Below are 18,337 nucleotides of genomic sequence, written 5' to 3' on the forward strand. Positions count from 1 at the left end.
ACGTTCACTACCATATGGATTCCAGTTCTCTCTCCCTCCCTTTCTGCCCAATTTGATCACTTCTGGTCATCCCCAACCTCTCCCCCACTCAGTTCCCTCCATCCATCCATCCTGATGTCTATTCTATTTCTCATACTCAGTGAGATTTAAGGATACTCTTGTTACTTAGCTTCTTTGGTTCTGTGAATTACAGCATTGGTATCCTGTAGTTTATAGTTAATATCCACTTATATGTGAGTACATAGCATGTTTGTCTTTTAGGGCCTGGGTTACCTCACTCAAAATTATATTGTCTAGTTCAATCCGTTTGCCTGCAAACTACATGATGTCATTGTTTTTAATAGCTGAGTAATATTTCATTGTGTAAGTATACTACACATCCATTCTTCAGTTGAGAAACATCTAGGTTGTTTTCAATTTCTGTCTATTATGAGTTAAGCTACTGTAAATGTAGTTGAGCAAGTGTTCTTGTGTTACGTTGGGTATATGCCATCTTTTGGGTATATGCCCAGAAGTGGGATAGCTGGGTCTTCAGGTAGAACCATTCCCAATTTTCTGAGAGCTGCCAAATTGATTTCCAAAGTGGTTACACAAGTTTGCACTCCCACAAGCAATGGAGGAGTGTTCCCCTTGCTCCACATTCTCATCAGCATGTGCTGTCACTTGAGTTTCTGATCTTAGTCATTCTGACAGGTGTGAGGTGGAATCTTAGGGTTTTGTTTTGCATTTCCCTGATTACTAAGGATGTTAAACATTTCAGTGCTTCTCTACCATTAGATATTCCTGCTGGGGATTATATGTTTATATCTGTACCCCATTTTTCAATTGTATTATTTGGTTTGTTGGTGTCTACTTTCACGAGTCCTTTATAAATTTTGAATGTCAGCCCTTTGTCGGATGCAGGGTTGGTGAAGATCTTTCCCATTCTGTAGGTGGCTATTTCACCCTTTTGGTGGTATCCTTGACTTTACAGAAGCTTCTCAATTTCATGAAAACCCATTTATTAATTGTTAATCTCATTGCCTGAGCTGTCCATGCTCTGCTAAGGAAGTCGTCTCCTGTGTCAGTGTGTTCAAGGATATTGCCCACTTTCTCTTCTATCAGATTTAGTGTATCCAATTTTATGTTGGTGCCTTTGATCCACTTGGACTTGAGTTTTGTGCAGGGTAATAAATATGAATCTATTTGAATCCCTCTACAGATAGACAGCCAGGTAGACCAGCACCATTTGTTGAAGATGCTTTCATTTTTCCATTGCATAATTTTGGCTTCTTTGTCAAAACTTGTGTCCATAGTGTGTTTGGCTTTACTTCTGGGTTTTTTATTAGATTTTATTGATCAACATGTCTGTTTTTATGCCAATATCATATATTTTTATTACTATTGCTTGAAATCAGGGATAGAGACACCTCAAAAATTCCATTTAGTGTACAGAATTCCTTTAGCTCTCCTGAATTTTTTGTTTTTCCATATGAAATTGAGTATTAGTCTTGTAAGGTCTGTAAAGAATTCTTTCGAAAATTTGATAGGAATTACATTAAATCTGTAGATTGCTTTTGGTAAGCTGGCCATTTTTACTATGTTAATCAAACCTATTCATATTCTTCTATTTCTTTCCTTGAGATACTTGAAGTTCTTGTCATATAGATCTTCCACTTGCTTGATGAAAGTTACACTGAGATTTTTCATGTTATATATATATATATATATATATATATATATATATATATATATATATATATATATATATATAGTGAAGGGTATCGCTTCTCTAATTTCTTTCTCATTCTGTTTACCATTTGTATGAAGGAGGAACAGTGATTGTATCCAGCCATTTTGTTGAAGATATTTATCAGTTGTGGGAGTTTCCTGGAAGAATTTTTAGAGTCAATTATATATGCTATCACATTATCTGCAAATAGTAATACTTTGACTTCTTTCTTTCCAATTTATCACCCTCTAACTCCTTTAGTTACCTTATTGCTTTAGCTAAACCTTCAAGTACTATATTGAATAGACATTGAGAAAGTAGACAGCCTCTTCTTGTCCCTGATTTTAGTGGAGTTGCCTTAATTTTATCTCCACTTAATTTGATGTTGGCTATGTATACAGATATGGTCTTGCTGTATATTGCCTTTGTTGTATTTAGGCATGCATCTTATGTCTGTGACCTCTCTCTAAGACTTTTAAACTGTAGGGGTGCTGGATTTTGTGACGGGATCTTTTATCATCTAATGAAGTGATCATATGGTTATGTGTTTTTCTTTGTTTATTTATATGGTAGATTATATTAATGAATTTTTGTATGTTAAACCACCTCTGCATCTTTGTTATAAAGACTACTTGGCAATAGACAAGTTCTTAAGGATAACTGCCAATAGCAAGACATCTCAAAACACTGAGATTATGGAATTCCATGAAACTCAAAGTTTGTTCTTTCCTATGAACTATTTTCCATCTTAACTTCTCTTCACATCTTAATTACACTTGCATTACTTATTTTTTCCATTTCTGTGACAAGACACCTGGAATAAATAACTTAAAGAAGAGGTTATTTTTACTCCAGTGTTGAGAGTGGAGTTCATCATGGCTGCCATGAAAGGGAGTCATGGAAGTAGAGCATGAGGCAGGTGGTCACATTGGATCCACACCAGGGATGCAGGCAATGACTGCCTGCACTCAGCTTGCTTTCCTCTTTTCATTCCCCCCTGCACGGAATGTTGTCATCCATACTCAGGACAGGTTACCATCCCTCCTCATTAAATATCTCTGGAAATTCCCTTCAAAGATATGCTCAGAGATTAGTCTCTAAGGTGATTCTAAATCCCATCAAGTGTCAATCAAGATGAACTATCACAACGTTTCTCCAATAGTTAGGAGAAAGAAAAATCTGCCTTGATGTAGTAACAGTGTTCTCTTTGTCATGGGGTACCTACACACAAACCAGTATTCTTGGTTCTTGCATTCTGTATATGAAACAATAGAATAGATGCAGATTTTAGAAAGCTACTCTAGCATCATAACAAATCGCAAATAAACTTCCAGCCTGTATCAATGGGTTCAGCTAGTAACTACAATCTTCTCTTTATTTCCCTCCCTATCTTAAACTAAGAATGTTAAGCAGAAAGTTCTGAAGGGAAATAAAAAAACTCAGAACCTTCAAAGGGTTTTTCTAATGGTCAGCAAAGTACCAAGTAAATTTTTATCAATGCTCTGTTCAAAGCTGGGAGTAGTCATCTTATACCTACAAGCTAGGAGTTCTTGGATAGTAAAATGTTGAAGATAAATCACAGCTAAAATCCAGAGTCACTGACTAAACCTATCACACAGCCTTTAAATAATTAGTCCATTCAATTTTGCCACAACCATAATATATAGTTCTCTGTTTTACCCCCACATTGCTGGAAACTGACCTCAGAGTGTTTGAATTACAAACCTAAAGTCACCCAAACATCAAAGGCAGGAGCTAAACTTCAAGTCCAAGCTTGTTGCTTTGTGTTGGTTCTTTCCTCCCGGTAGCAGACCTTGAGATAAGAACTTAAGCTAACCTCTCTTGTTCAGAAAGTGAGCCAGAGAAGCACAGGATGTAAAGGAGGAACAGAGATAAGAAGGAAACATAGATCAGGAAAGAGTACCATCAAGCTGGTTACCACACTGTCCAAGTCCTCATTCCTAATGAAAAACCTTGGTTACCAACATCACATGAGGGATGACAAGAGATGCAGGAAATAACACATAAGCACCAATTCCCTTTGTGATAAATTTAAAGCTACTGCTTTTGCAGACCAAGTTGGTTCTCTAGATCAAAAAAGAAAGAAAGAAAGGAAGGAAGAAAGGAAGGAAGGAAGGAAGGAAGGAAGGAAGGAAGGAAGGAAGAAAGGATCTTTGGTGGGGGCAAAGAATGTCCTGTACTTGTACAGAAAGGGCTGAAGTAAATAGATATAGTCAGGACAATCAACTACTGCCAGAGCATGTGAAAACCCAGTCAGCTGGGGAACCTTCTGAAAATTCCATACTATTTTCTTCATCCAGACAGGGATATTGTAGTCTCATCCAATGAGCAGCTGGAATCTCCCCCTCAGAATATAAATTTTAGCTTTGACAGTCGTTTTTTATTCATAAAAATACATTTATTTTTATTTTTTAAATTGAACAACTTTATTTTAAAAAATAGAGATACATGTACAGATTTTAAAAGCATTTTTGCATAAAATTATATGAATATATTTTTGTCAATACTTCCTCCTAATGAATTCCCTTTTTACCTTGACATTATTGTGAATCGATAAAGCATTATTGTAAATAAATAGATAGATATGCCTATGGAAGCATGGTTATTTACAGAAGCATAAACAATTAATCAAAATCTCTCTGTCCCTCCCCCTCTTTTTCTCCCTGTCCTCCCTCCAGTTATTAACTTCCTAAAATACTCAGGGTAGAGGGAGACCTACTAAGACTCTCCCTTCTAACAATCCTCTCTGCAGATTCTGGAGCATTTTGCAGCAATGTAGTAACTAGAGTTTCACACTCTTCATTAAAATTCTCACTCCCTGGAAAGCGCCATTCAGTCATTCGTGATTTATAGATTAATTGTTGAATCTTAGAACATTCATTTTTATTTTTAACATCTTTTTAATTCTTTGGCAATTTCATACATTATAATTTTATAATATTGTCCCCTTTTCCTATTTCTCCTATATCTACCCCATATTCAATTCCCACAACTTTATAGCCTCCAAAAAACAAAAAAAAACAAAAAAACTATCAACCTTGTGCTGCCAATCTTTAGCTAATTGTTGGGGAATAGTCAACCTACTAGAAGACACAGCATCAAAGAGAACTAACTCTTCCTTGTCTAGCAACTATCAATTTTCAATAGCTCCTTAGCTAAGGATGGGATTCTGTCCACATCTCCCCTTCATTCTGAGATATTTGTATATCTGGATTTTTCGTAAATTTTATGCATGGTGTCACAGCCACTTAGGACTCATATACACAGCTGCCTTGTTATGTCTAGAAGACAGTATTTCCTTGTAGTCATCCACCACCCGTCCTCTTAACAATCTTTCTGCTCCATCTTCCACCATGATCCATGAGCCTTAGAAGAAAGGGGTATAATACGATGTCTAATTTAGGGATGAACATTCCAAACTCTCTCATGTTCAGGACCTTGGCCAGTTGTGTGTCTCTGTGTTGACCATCATCTACTAAAAAAAAAAGAAGAGGCTGCGTCTCTAGTGGAGCTTGGGAGAAGTGCTTATCTATGCAACAGCCACTAGGAGTTAATTTAATATCACGTCCATTTAGCAGAATAATAATAGTACCTTCTTGCCGAGGACCTAGAGCTTGTCTAACCATAGGCTTTGGGCTTCGAATAATCATTCTAGAAATAGGTTCCTCCATGTAAAACAGCCTTAAATAAAGCAGTTGATTACTCCCATGATGTCCGTGCCTCTGTTGCCCAGGAGATGTATCAGGCTGCCGGTTAAGGAAGCTTCAGAGTTCACAGCTGGATAAAATTCATGATTACTTTTCTCCTCTGGGAACCTACATAGTTCCCTTTAACACTATGAGAGTGGGAATGAAGTGTTCAGTACAGAACCAGCTTGCTCTATCCCTGTGCTATGACTCCAGTGCGTAGTGTTTCCAGCAATAGTTTCTTCCCATCGATTTCTAGAAGTCAATCAGAACAATGACAGTAGCCTACAGTATTTGAGGTTCTATGGGACCTCACTTGCCAACAACTCTATTAGAGGTCATCACTTAATGACCCTGGAGTGTCTACCTGCTATCTGTATTGTCTAGTGAAGGCATTGTTTCTTCACTAGAGTTAACTCCACTTAAACTCTGCGTATATATGTTGTATGTATATATTTATATTTTAGAGTGCTATACATAGCAGGTCCTCGAGACTTTTTCAAAGTTCATTAATGCTAATTATCCCTCCCTGTACCTCCGTCTCTTCGTTGCCTTATCACCCCTAGCCCTTACACTTTCTGTTCCATTATTCTCCTCTATATGGAAACAATTATTAAAATGAGCGTTCTTAAAAGCTATGTCACTGCATTAAAATGACACCTAGTTTATTTCAATTGAACTCACTTTTATTAGGATGTCATTAAAATCACACATGTTGTATCGCACTTCTGTACAAAAACAAAAAATAGAAAAGCAGTGTTTTCTTTTTTAACATAAATTCTCGTCCATCATCTCTTTGTTCACTCCCAGGCTAACAGCCTGCAGTAGATTATAGAACAAAGAGCTATCTCCTTTGCTCCTAAACACCCAGCCTAAAAACAAATGCAAACAAGCAATACCTGTAGGGATTCATGAGCCCTGAGAATCTGAAACAGCAACTTGCCTTTTTGTGTCCTTGGCTGCCATCTAGTGGTGAGTGATGTGGAAGACTTCTTGAAACAACAACAAAAAAAGGACAGAAAACCTTAGCTCCAAACAAAATGCAATTGTGCTTTCTAGAAACCCTTGTCTACATAGATCCTTTCCTCCTTGTGGTCCATGATCTTCATAAAAATAACTGTGAGTCAGTCATTCAAAACTTGATGCAATATATCATACAACACCATGATGTATTGATTAGAAGAGTGATAACAAGTTACACAATAAGTGTTTCAAAGAAAGATAAATTATTTCTGACATTACTTGGTATTATGTCTAAAGTGAGGCTTGCGTGATTCGTGGGTGCCTTTCAGACAGACGGAGCAGGAGACTGTCGGAGACCACAAGAAGCTGTCTCGGGGAAGCATTCAAAGACTAGTTCAGAAAGGGCTTTCTGAGACTTTATCTGTTTGCTATTGTAACAACGAAGAATTTAAAAACTCAGAGGCATACACCAATCAGCATTCAACTTTCCTGCCTGTCATCTTCCCATGGCTCTATCAAGGGACAGTGGATTTTCTTGGGCAAAAATACAGAGTAACAAATATATCAATCTAAATAAGCATGCACATTTGTCTCTATAATCTGTCTCTCATTTTGACTTTAAAGAATACATTTTAAATAATCCATAAGGCAGCCAGTAGCTGAGTCAATTCCTAAATCTTTCCAGATGGCCCCTAGCCTAGCCATCTTCCTCCTACTGAAAATAAATGCCTTTGCTTCCACTAGTTTTGATTTTTTGCATTAAAAGTGAACACGGATGCTCGACCAGACTTTCACCTAGAGTTCCAGAAGGTGTTTCAAGGGCTCTCACAAGAGGCAGTAAAAGGTTGTGGTTACAAATATGGAACATAGTACAGATTCAAAGTCAGACTCAGCTGTTTACAATTATAGAACTTAGACCAGCACTTCTCAACCTGTGGGTCGCAACCCCTTTGGGGGGGTTAAATGATTGTTTCACAGAGGTTGCATATCAGATATTTACATTACAATTTATAACCATAGCAAAATTAAAGTTATGAAGAAACAACAAAAATAGTTTTATGGTTGGAGGACCGCTATGACATGAGAAACTATATCAAAGGGTCACTGGCTAGGAAGATTGAAAACCCCTGCCTTACCAAATTCTCTGTGACCCAGTTGCCTGACACACCAAATGAAGAACCATGTGGGGCCTTTTCCACAGGTGTCCTGTGAGAATTAAAATGATCTACAACAAAGAATACAGTTAGAATGTATAAGGCACCAAAAATATAAATAAAGAATGGAGCTCAGTAATTGTCAAATACTAGCAATGTTTCCAGAGCTCTTAAGTATTTCAGAAAAATACTGCCAATTATGTCACAACCTGAGCAATGCTGAAATATCTGACAACTCAAAAGTCAATCTCCCCAAGGATAATGAGATGCCATGCAGGTACTTCACACAAACCCTTAACATATTCAGGTCTAAACAGGAGTGCCTGTCAATTGCATCTCTCGCGGTTCTGTTTTTTGCCTAGCAACAAAATTTCAGCTTCACTGGATACTTCTCTAGAGTCCAGAGTTCCAAGTTCTCTCCAGCAGCAAGGAGAACTTACCAGAGCTTTGAACTGACTCAGCCTGCCTGTAATGAAGCACCTACCCATCCTGCCACAGCTAAGTTTTTAGTAGAAAGTGAACCCCTATACCTTACAGGCATCCTCAGATTTCAGCTTTACCTCCTCGAAGTTCAGGTCTGAGCATGAGCCTGAAAATGAATAGTGGATAATTCTGACTCCCTCTCAAGAAACAAAAGGAGGAGAGAAAAATAAAGCCCTCTTGTGACTTAATTTCTATTTTCCACATTATTTAAAGATGTACAAAACCTAGAGAAGCTCCTGAGAGAAGCTATCATCAGAGGCCAGCCTCACACAGGGAGAGCTTGGAAGAAGATTCTCATCCTGGTGGAGGGCATCTACAGGTATGTAAATCAATTACAGCATTTGACATTCAGAGGCTCACAGCAAGCTGTCCAATGGAGATGAGATTACCTTTCTGGCTAAAGAAAGGAGTTACTTAGAGATGCTGTAGAAGAAGTTCAGATAGAGCTACTGAAGGGAGTGGCTGGGTCTAGGGTCTTCTGTCTTATCCACAGCTCTGTGCATTTGCTGGACCACTATGGGAGCTGACGTGCTGATAAAACCTTCCTTAGAGATGCCCTCGTTGCGGATCCGTGCTGCTCCTTCCCAGTACCCTGCATTTCAAAGACAGAGCAGCACTTTTGTATCACCGGCTGTGATTGAATTTGTTTCATTCTCTGTCTAAATCGATTGCTGTGGCTCAAATGAAAATCGCACCCAAGTTCTTCTGTTCACAGCCTATTCTGTAAGCCAAGGAAATATTGTCTCAGAGCATCCTTGTTAAATCAATTCCCAATCGCTTTTTACAGCAGAGAAACATGGGGCTGTCTTCCCTATGGAGTGCTATAGAGAAGTGGAATGGAAAGAGAGGAAGTGGGGAGCTGGGTAACCCCAGAGGAGAATATAGCTGCAAAGGAGTCATGTGCACAGCAATAACATCGTGAGTTCTCCCTCTGCAGCCCATCCTCTTGTCTGAAGAGCAAGCAACTTTGCTATGTCAACGATTTAGTGTTTTCCAACCTGAAGCCTCTTCCACTAAAAACAAATGAGGTTATGATGATATTATTTCTATCCTCATTAAACACTGTCTGTCACGAGTCAATACTGAGTAACAAAACGAATGCACTCCTGTTCTTTCTGGGGTGCGGGAGCATGAATTCTTCCACGCTGACAATGATATAAAAATCAGAGTCATTTTTGTCTACTTTAAATGGTTAGAGTTCTGCACATCCTGTGGGGTTGCAATGATGGCAGTTCATGGTAGATTCCTTTCCCCACCTTCATAATTCCCTCCTAAGGTCAGCCCGGGGGTGTACAGTGCTTGTGAGGTCTCTAAAATAGTGATATTTATAAAGCTGGAGTGATTTCTTTTGCTTCTATCCCCAACAACCAGGGAGCACTTGGCAGGTTTTAGTGGCCACCCATGAAGTAGGATACTACTGACATCTAGTGAGGAGAGGCTGGGAATGCTCTTGAACATCCTAAAGCAAAGGTGTTCATGAGAATCCTGTAGTACAAAACAGCAACAATGTCAGGGCTTAGAAATCCCTGTTCGAGGGTCACTATCGAATTGCTGGCCCAAAACTTGATACTTCGAGAGAGTAATCTCATACTGAGCCTGTGCTATCATAACCTTACATGGAAAATATTCGCTCTGTGTGGTTTGTAGCAACTGCCAGCCTGGGAGGGATTCAAGCATCCTTTATCTAAACACCTGTCATTCAAGTTTGGACCCATGAGAGGATGAATTGGCTGAGGGGAGGCAGACTGGCCATCTCCATTAACCAGAGGCAGAACTTCAAACAAACAGAACTTATTTCCACTGAAGGAAAGTTACACTTCCACATGCTTAGATCATGGCTGAAATTACAAGTCCATCAGTGGTTTTGAGACAAATATTCTAATCAGAAACCACTCCAGCAGGAGGACTTATTAGGGGCTAGGCTAAGCTCCCATCAGGAGAAGAAGAATTGCAGGTGTGGAGTACTAGCCTCAAGCTAACATGACACTAAGCCACAATTTATCAATGGTGAACCCTCTGTTAACTACTGCTGTTACAAACCACTCTAAAGAATAAAGATTTACAGGGATCATTTCTTGTTTTCCTTGGTCCTGTGAGTCAGGTCTGCTGTCCCACACAGTATTCATTGAGCTCATTCACAAGGCTGCCACCAAGTATGAGTGGAATATCCAAAATTATCTCATTCACATACTTAGCACTATCTCTTAGGAGGTGGCTAAGGTGCCTTTTTCTCATTCACACAAATGTTCTTTTATTCAGTCATCTATTCAGATCTCCCTTATAATAGTCCCTGGCTTCCAAGACAGGAAGCCCAGAAGTTACAATTGTTAAGGAAGTGGCCCAGAACTGCTGCTGTGCCCTATTGGCCAAACACATGAGAGAACTAGCCTTGACTCCAGGAATGGTGAATTGCACTTTACGTTCTGATGGAAAGATCAGATTTTGCACGCAGCAATGGGAAGCCTGCAGGCTTCTATTGTTGCATCAGTCTCCTTCAAATCAACTGATCTAGGATGTACAATGAGCAAAGGTTCCATGTCCATGAACTTGATACCACAGAAAGCTTTTTCCTCTCTTCTCTGTGTAGTAACTATGATGACCCAACAACCTCCATCCTTCTGAAAGGCTTAAGTTCTTCCTTTGTAAACTAAGACCAGACTACCATGAATTCTAGAGCAAAAATCTAGTTTAAAAGCCTTCACACAAGCATGTGGATTTAGAACTACCACTATAAAATTTCTCTCCATACTATTTTCCAAAGAGACAGAGTTGGGAATCTTGACATCAATAGTTCTCAAGGCCACTTTCATTCTTGAGAAGGGTGTTGTAGACATATGCCTAGTTAGCAGCTACCCAAGGCCTCTTTGGAATTTCAGCTCCTAATGTTGTTTTGGTGGTGGTGGTGGTGATGGTAATGGTAGTGGTGGTGGTGGTGGTGGTGGTGGTGGTGGTGGTGGTGGTGGTGGTGGTGGTGATGGTGATGGTAGTGGTGGTGGTGGTGGTGGTGGTGGTGGTGGTGGTGGTTATTTTTGTTGTTATTGTTGTTTTGTCTCTTACTTGTGTACCCCACAAGCAAAGTATCTCACCACATATTGCTTCCCCAAAATAACTTTTCATAACTTCTAAAGAGAAAAGTTAATCAAGTCATAAAGATTCCAATAGACTTCAAAATAGAAAAGTCTAGGTGTCTAGACTAAGAATCCAGGACACTTCACAAAATAAATAACAACAATTATATTTTTATTGCCTTATCTGGGATTGTTATTTTGTAGAGAATACAGAGTCAAGATTTGGAGCTATACCTAAGACCTGGATTCAAATCCTGGTCGTGGTGCCCATTGCTGTGTGCCGTCCATAGAACATATACAAATGTATTAAAAAAGATAATATAAGCCAGTGTCTGATCGTATAAGCAGAATCACGTAAGTAGAGTCCCCCACACACACAACAAAGAATAACTATCTTCATAATCCCATTTGTTTTTAGTTGAAGAGATTTTAAGTTGGAAAATAATAAACTGTCTATGTAGCAAAATTGTTTGCCCTTCAGACAAAAGAGGATGGACTCCAGAGGGAGGACTCATACTGCCTATGTGTCTGCTCCTTGCCAAACATTTCAGGTGTACAAATTGCACAAGCTTGCTGAGATCATTAAATGATGAAACAGGGCTCTTGAGGTCAAGATAAATTGTCCTGGAGCAAACTAACAAAATGAAGCAGAGTTGTGATTACAAACCAGATGGCCCTGGTGAAGCAAGACTTCATGTGGGTAGAGCAGGCAACTTTTTAAATTGGGTTTAAACACCCAATTCATAAATACTGAGGGTGCAAAGTCTGACTTAGAGTAATACTATCTGAACTTCTATTTCTTCATCTGTAAATTAATGGAGTTGAAAATTCAAGTCTCAAGCTCCAAGAATCCTCAATTTAGGGTCTAGAAGTCAAATAGTATTTTAGTGCTCTGATCTGATTTCCTAATCCTGTGTATGAATTGCAGTAGGTTGAGGAATATCCCTCTAATTTTAATACTGGCAACAGTCAAGAATCTTCCCAAAGGAGAAGAAATCATACCAGGACACAAATTATCAAGCAAATTATCAAGATTTATGGTACAAGCAAATTATCAAGATTTATGGTAGATGCTGAGAAAGCAAAAGGGAAATGCAGCTTGGCTCAAGACAGAGATGAACTAAAAGGCAGTCACAAAAGACTGTCTCTAGTATTTGGACTCAAGAGTCTTGGTAGCACCCGAGAGAGAATCTTGAATGGTCACCTACCAAGAACAGTGAAGACTTTCTTAGAAGCCATTCTTACCTATAATTCAGTTTATTGCCATTAGATGTTTTAGATGCAAGAGTATGTTTTTAAGTCTAAGTATCCATAAAGCTGATGTTACTAGGAGAACATGGAAACTTCCTGTTACTGGAGCTGACTGGCCAGAACCTGGCAAGACTAGCCTTATTGTTTTTCTCTGAGTCCTGTCCTCTTTCTTCTCATCTGGTTGAGGCAGCTGTCTCAAACTCAGCTAAGAATCCTCTTACTTCCCAACGTTGTTGCTTTAACCCTAAAAAACATTTTAACCCTAACATTTGAGTTTTAACTATATCATTTTTGGAGTACCAGAGGAGAACAAATTCACTTTCAATTCATAATGGGTTTTTTAAAATCTCAAAATGATTTTAAAACATGCTCCTCACATAGTTGGAGCCTACACTTTCAAAATTAAAAGAATTGGTCAGCCCTTTCCAAGTTACACATACAAGTAATAGGTGAATGACCAGAATAGACTAAAAGGCTTTCTCCCTCAAGATGTGAAAATTTAAGAATACTGTCTGTGGTAAACTTTCTCCAGTTCTCTATGATTTCAATGTGTAAAGACAAAGAATACGGTGAATTTATCTTAACCCCCTCCCCGCTCTGTCTCCCTGTTGTCAATCTATCTCAGTCTCTCTCTTCTCCCCTTCCCTTCCCTTTCTCTTCTCTGCATCCCCCTTCTCTCTTTTTCTCTTAACCTCTGTCTCTATCTTCCTTGTTTCTTTTCTCCTTTTCTCTTGGCCTACACCCTGGGCCTGACACGAAGAGCACTCTACCTTACAAGTTGTCTGAATGTGGTTTAATTTTTGGCTTCCATGTGGAGGGAAGGGTTATGAGAGGAACATTTCAAAGATTATAAAGACGTAATTCACTGACTTGTGGGTTAAAGAATTATTCAGGTCCCTAGACAAAGCCTCAAATTATCTGATGACTATTTTTTTATAAAGCTGTATTTTATTTTTCTTCTATTAAAGCCAAAAGAAAAGCAAAACCTTCTATCCAGGAAAAACTGACAATGTGACATGTGTTTTTCTTTATTGCTTTTGATCTTGGTTGTTTTGACAGAAAGGAGCAGTGATAACACAGATAATCATTTTCCATTTGTACCCAGACTCATTATCCCACTATAGCAAGATGTTCAGTGGGAACTCAATAATGCTAGGGGAAAACACAAACACTTAGGGTGGATGAATATAGCTATACACAGGCTGAATTCCCTTTAGGACCCTATGTGTGCCTGGCATGAACTCTAAAACTCAGCAGTATTGTAGGGCCGTTAATCTTGGAGGACCAAATACAAACCAGGTGGGCAGTTTCCGTGCATCAGCTAGAGCACCCCACCGAAAGATGGCGAATTAGCGGTGGAGACTGTCTATAAACACCGTTCAATGTTAACTTTGCCTCCTGCCAGATCCAGTTCCAGAACGAAGAAAAAATGTGTGTGCTGTTTGTGGCATGTCAGGTTTCTAACATGTTTGTGTTACCAAATTACAGCACTTTATAGACAAGAAGGAAGCATGAGGATTCGGAGGGCTTGAAGCCATTTATGTTTGACCCCTGATTCAACATAGAACATCGTTAAGGGCTACCATTTTCTCAGGTCAGGCCTCAGTGAAACACTCCTTCCAAGCTCACTGGGATGGTCTGGCAGTTGGCAACCATGATGACTGATAGCCATCATAAAGATCCTGTGAGGACAGCTTCTCCTTTGTGCTCACAGCCCATAAGCTAACAGAAGACATCATATAGGCTGTCCGAGTTCCCATTTAGAAAGTGCTGTGTCTATAATCTAAGGCCGTGGTAGGCAGATAGCTATATTGCCTCTTCCCCAGTGGAGACAACTTTAATAAGGAATTTAAAGTAGTGCTGGAAGTAACTCGCAGACATGCATAAGAGAAGATGACCATTCGGTCTTCCATTAAAATCAGACCTTGGCCATCGCAAATGACTTTGTGGAGCACCCATGTGCTGTGTCTATCAATGGTGACACTCAGCGACTTTGGTCAGGGTAGCTATGAGACTCGGTGGACTGTTTTGACTGAATCAACCAAACACTTAAGTGTATTTTTTAATGGATTATATACAATCTCATACCTAGCAGGGGAGAGGGGAGAAGTTCAATGCTCTTCAAATGATTAGCCTTGAACTAAATCGAAGGGCTGCTTGAACTGTTTGACAAGCTGCACTGTAAACATTTGAGTCTGTTTTCATAGAACCAGCCTGTCTGTACAGTCAAAACCAAGTAGTGCGGACAGTCGACAGCGTTGTGAAGGCCAAGTAGAGCCAATGTTCTTTAAAACACATGGAGATCAAAAGGTGCCTCGAAAATATAACATTTACTTTACTTAGTAGTTGACTTTATAGTACCCTTTTCTACAGAGCCTGATACATTTCACAATTTGCAATACCATGGGAAATAAAACACCTAGATGCTCTTGATCAGTACACGCACTAAAAAAATGGAATGACAGAGATGAACATGACCCTGGGCAAGAATGACATGCCAACCTGGGAAGCCATTTATATCCTTAAAAAAAAAAAAGAGTGTGCAACATAAAAAGTAAACTTTTAAACTGGGTTTTTAGTTAATATATCAATATTGGCTCATCAAAATTAAAAAAAAAAAAAATTAAGAAAATTGTTCCACACTCATGGTGACATTAATGTCAGGAGAGACTTGGTAAGACTGAGGATACAAGAATCCTCTGAGTCTTTCACTCGCTTATTCTACAAACCTAAAACTGCTGATTACAAGGAATTCAACCAATTCAAAGTCTTTTAAAAACTGAAATCTAAAACTTAGAAAACTAAAATAAATAAATAACAAACTAGGTTTAAAGAAAAGGATAGGTTAGTTTGGGATAAATACTGTTCCCTGAGTATTGTTCCCAGATACTGGTGTGAGCTCATCCTGGAAGTTTGCATAGACCATCATCCTCCCCCTCCCATCCCCAAGCACCTCTGGAATCTCTGTAGGAGGAAACCAAAAACCTGTGCCTTAAAACTATGGGGTGATTTTAAGGCCTGATAAACTTCTGTTCTATCACTCTGAAAAAGAATGAAGAAAGGGAGCCAGGAGTCTCACATAGACTGAGTTGGAGTGAATACTAATCAGGGTACTAGGGGGTGTTCCACTGTGCTCTAATTAATACTATGGTGCCTGAAGGTCTGTGTGTTTTTAACTCCCCACTTTAATCTTTAGCAATTCAAATGCTAAATGTAGATATGGCAGACCTGGTCAAACAAACAATAGCAGCCAGATCAAAGTGGCTCAGAGTGCGCACTTTTATTAAACCTATCCCCAGAGCATTTCTCAGCTTCACAGAGTAGATCAGCAATATGGCTAGCTCATTTCTGAGCTGTGAATTAAGGCTGACAACCCATCCACTCAATCCATCAAACAAAGTATTTTATTCAAGTAGTGTGGACACCCAGAGATGCCTTACCGGACTGAAAATGTTATGTTTGCTGAATAAAAAAAACATGCCGTGAGAAGGGTGACCGATCTCTGTCAGTGCCTGACACTGGCTTTCTAGGGTACGTTGGAAGAACACTAATGGAGCTTTCCAGAAGGATATTCACCACTTACCAAACCTTTATCCTTCTCTGCTAGCATGGAAGGTTCTATTGTGAACCTTCCCCAGATCGTGGCTCTAAAGAAGAAATACAAGGCTTACCTCTACATTGATGAAGCTCACAGTATTGGCTGCACAGGTCCCACCGGCCAAGGCATCAGAGAGCTCTTTGGACTGCACCCTGATGATGTCGACATATACATGGGTACATTCACCAAAAGCTTCGCGGCCTCAGGAGGCTATATCGCTGGGAAAAAGGTAAGAAATGAACCTGTTGTGTTGGGGTAGATGCTGGACACCCTAGGGAAGCAGAAATCAGGGCTCCTCTGAAGTTCGTGTCGACTTCAGTTCAGCTCACCTGTAGCATCGAGTAATGAAAAGTGTGGAACAAAGAATCATCACATTATAGACTAGTAGCAACAACACAGTACCTGGGAGAGAGAGAGAGAGAGAGAGAGAGAGAGAGAGAGAGAGAGAGAGAGAGAGAGAGAGAGAGAGAGAGAGAGAGAGAGAGAGAGAAGGCGTTCTGCTGGACTATGTCTGGGAAGTGTTGTAGAATAACCATCAATCAGTTTTATAGACAAATAGTGGGGGGACCAATTTCACAAAGAAGCAATAGTATATAACAAGTCACAGAAGTGATACAAAATCTTACATGAGCTCTGAAGGAGTGGGGTGGACAGATGGATGACTCAGCACTTAAGGGTACTGGTCGCCCTTCTGGGTTCAACTCCTAGCACCCCATGGAGGATCACTACTGTGTGAAACTCCACTCTCAGGGGTCTGAAGCCTCAGCTGCCACTGGACAAATATAGTACACAGACATACTTGTAGGCAAGACACACATACAAATTTTAATGCAAAATTTAAAGAACTGACTGTGTGCGTGTCTGTGTGTGTATGAGTGTGTGTGTGTGTGTGTGTGTGTGTGTGTGTGTGTGTGTGTGTGTGTGTGTGTGAAAAATCCAGGCATTCAAAAGGCTAACCTCATAGATTTTACAAGTTTTCACCTAAACAGCAGCAGAATAAATATGGACTTTTAAGATGATTTTTCTGAGAAATAACTCTTTCCTATGATGTTAGATAAGACATCTTCTCTTGCCTCTAAATGATTAAAAAATGTGGGTCAGATGACATTACACTGTTAAATGAGCATTAGCCCTGTTGTGCTTGTATTATCAACGATTTGTTAGTTAAAAATAAAGCAATAAGCATTTGGAAGAAATTTTAAAGAGGAAAGAAAAGAGCAAATATTCAGACCAAGATCTAAGGGACAAGAGAGCTTATGTCCTGTCCCTTTTCCAAATAGTGGCAGTTGTCTCTCCAAGTCTACATCTGTCCCAACGAGCCTGAGGTACAGCTCCAACTAGTAGGTCATTGTAGGCCCCAACGTGGTGCATGGAGGTGCTACTCACAGGATATCTAAAGGTTCTAGTTCCTTGCCCAGTGACCAGCAGGAACAAAAGTCTAGCCTACTCAACCAGTTAGACCAACTGGGGTATGTTAGCAGAAAGAAATCCTATCACTTAAAGTCAGCAGTTTAACAGATTGCATTTTAGCCACTTACCACAAGACATAAGAATGACTTAAATTCCGTTTCAAGTACTCTTTGCCCTCCTGAAACTGCGACTTTCTTCTGTCCTCTTCCCTGTGAGGATGAGCTAGGTAATGCTAGACACACAGGGAATGCGAGGCCCTCAAGGGCTTCAGCAAAGTCTAGTGAAAGGTTAAATATTTCCTTCCTAACTGTCACATCAGCAGGATCAGAGGGTCTCAAATTTAGGAGCTGTCTGATCCAGATTACCTTGCTTTGTGAGGCTTTGATTACTTTAGCAGCAGTTCTGAGCCACAAAACTTTTAACCAAGCGTAACTCTGTTTCCTGAGCCAAAGGCACCTGAATAAACTAAAGCAAGCAGATCCTTGAAATGTTGTCAGATTTGTTGGATGTCACATTTTTCTCCTTGGAGTGCCTTTATTTGATACCTACTTTAAACAAAGGCCCAGGACTAGCGGCAGGAAGGACAGTTCCCTGAGATCCTGTTGCCGGTTCTCTGTTCTGAAGGCAGGTGCAGGGTTTCAAAAATGGAACACTCTTGTCTACATGACCTCTACTCCTTTCGGTTAAAGATCAGGCAATTGTAAATTTATCATTATTACAATTCATCAGGACTCCTTCCACTCTTCCTTCTCCTAAGCCATGTTATACTTCAGTACCTCAATTAACCACCAGGTGGCATCATGAATTAGAGAGTATTTGGCAGGGGCTCATTTGCCAGACTGAGATACACCAACCTAAAACACCAACCTGGAAAACCTTGAAGACATAGACAGAATCCAATACATGGAACTGAGCAAGAAAATAGAGACTACAAATTCTTGAAAACAATGAAGTGGATTCAAAACTCTAGAAAAAGGATTTTTTAAAAAAAA

At 39.6% G+C, this 18,337-nt stretch overlaps 1 protein-coding gene across 1 annotated transcript in view; it reads left to right on the top strand.

The window, feature by feature from the left end:
• SPTLC3 (serine palmitoyltransferase long chain base subunit 3) overlaps nucleotides 1-18,337 on the top strand; it is a gene marked incomplete at both ends in the record, with an annotated part of 111,235 nt that overhangs the window by 56,221 nt on the left and 36,677 nt on the right. Inside the window, 2 exons of the mRNA XM_080931308.1 lie at nucleotides 8,232-8,337; nucleotides 15,945-16,164. Coding sequence (XP_080787434.1) covers nucleotides 8,232-8,337; nucleotides 15,945-16,164 — 326 coding nt within the window. The remainder of the gene's footprint in view (nucleotides 1-8,231; nucleotides 8,338-15,944; nucleotides 16,165-18,337) is intronic.

The sequence above is a fragment of the Micromys minutus genome (assembly GCF_963924665.1).
Source record: "Micromys minutus genome assembly, chromosome: 17".
Taxonomy (NCBI): Eukaryota; Metazoa; Chordata; class Mammalia; order Rodentia; family Muridae; genus Micromys; species Micromys minutus.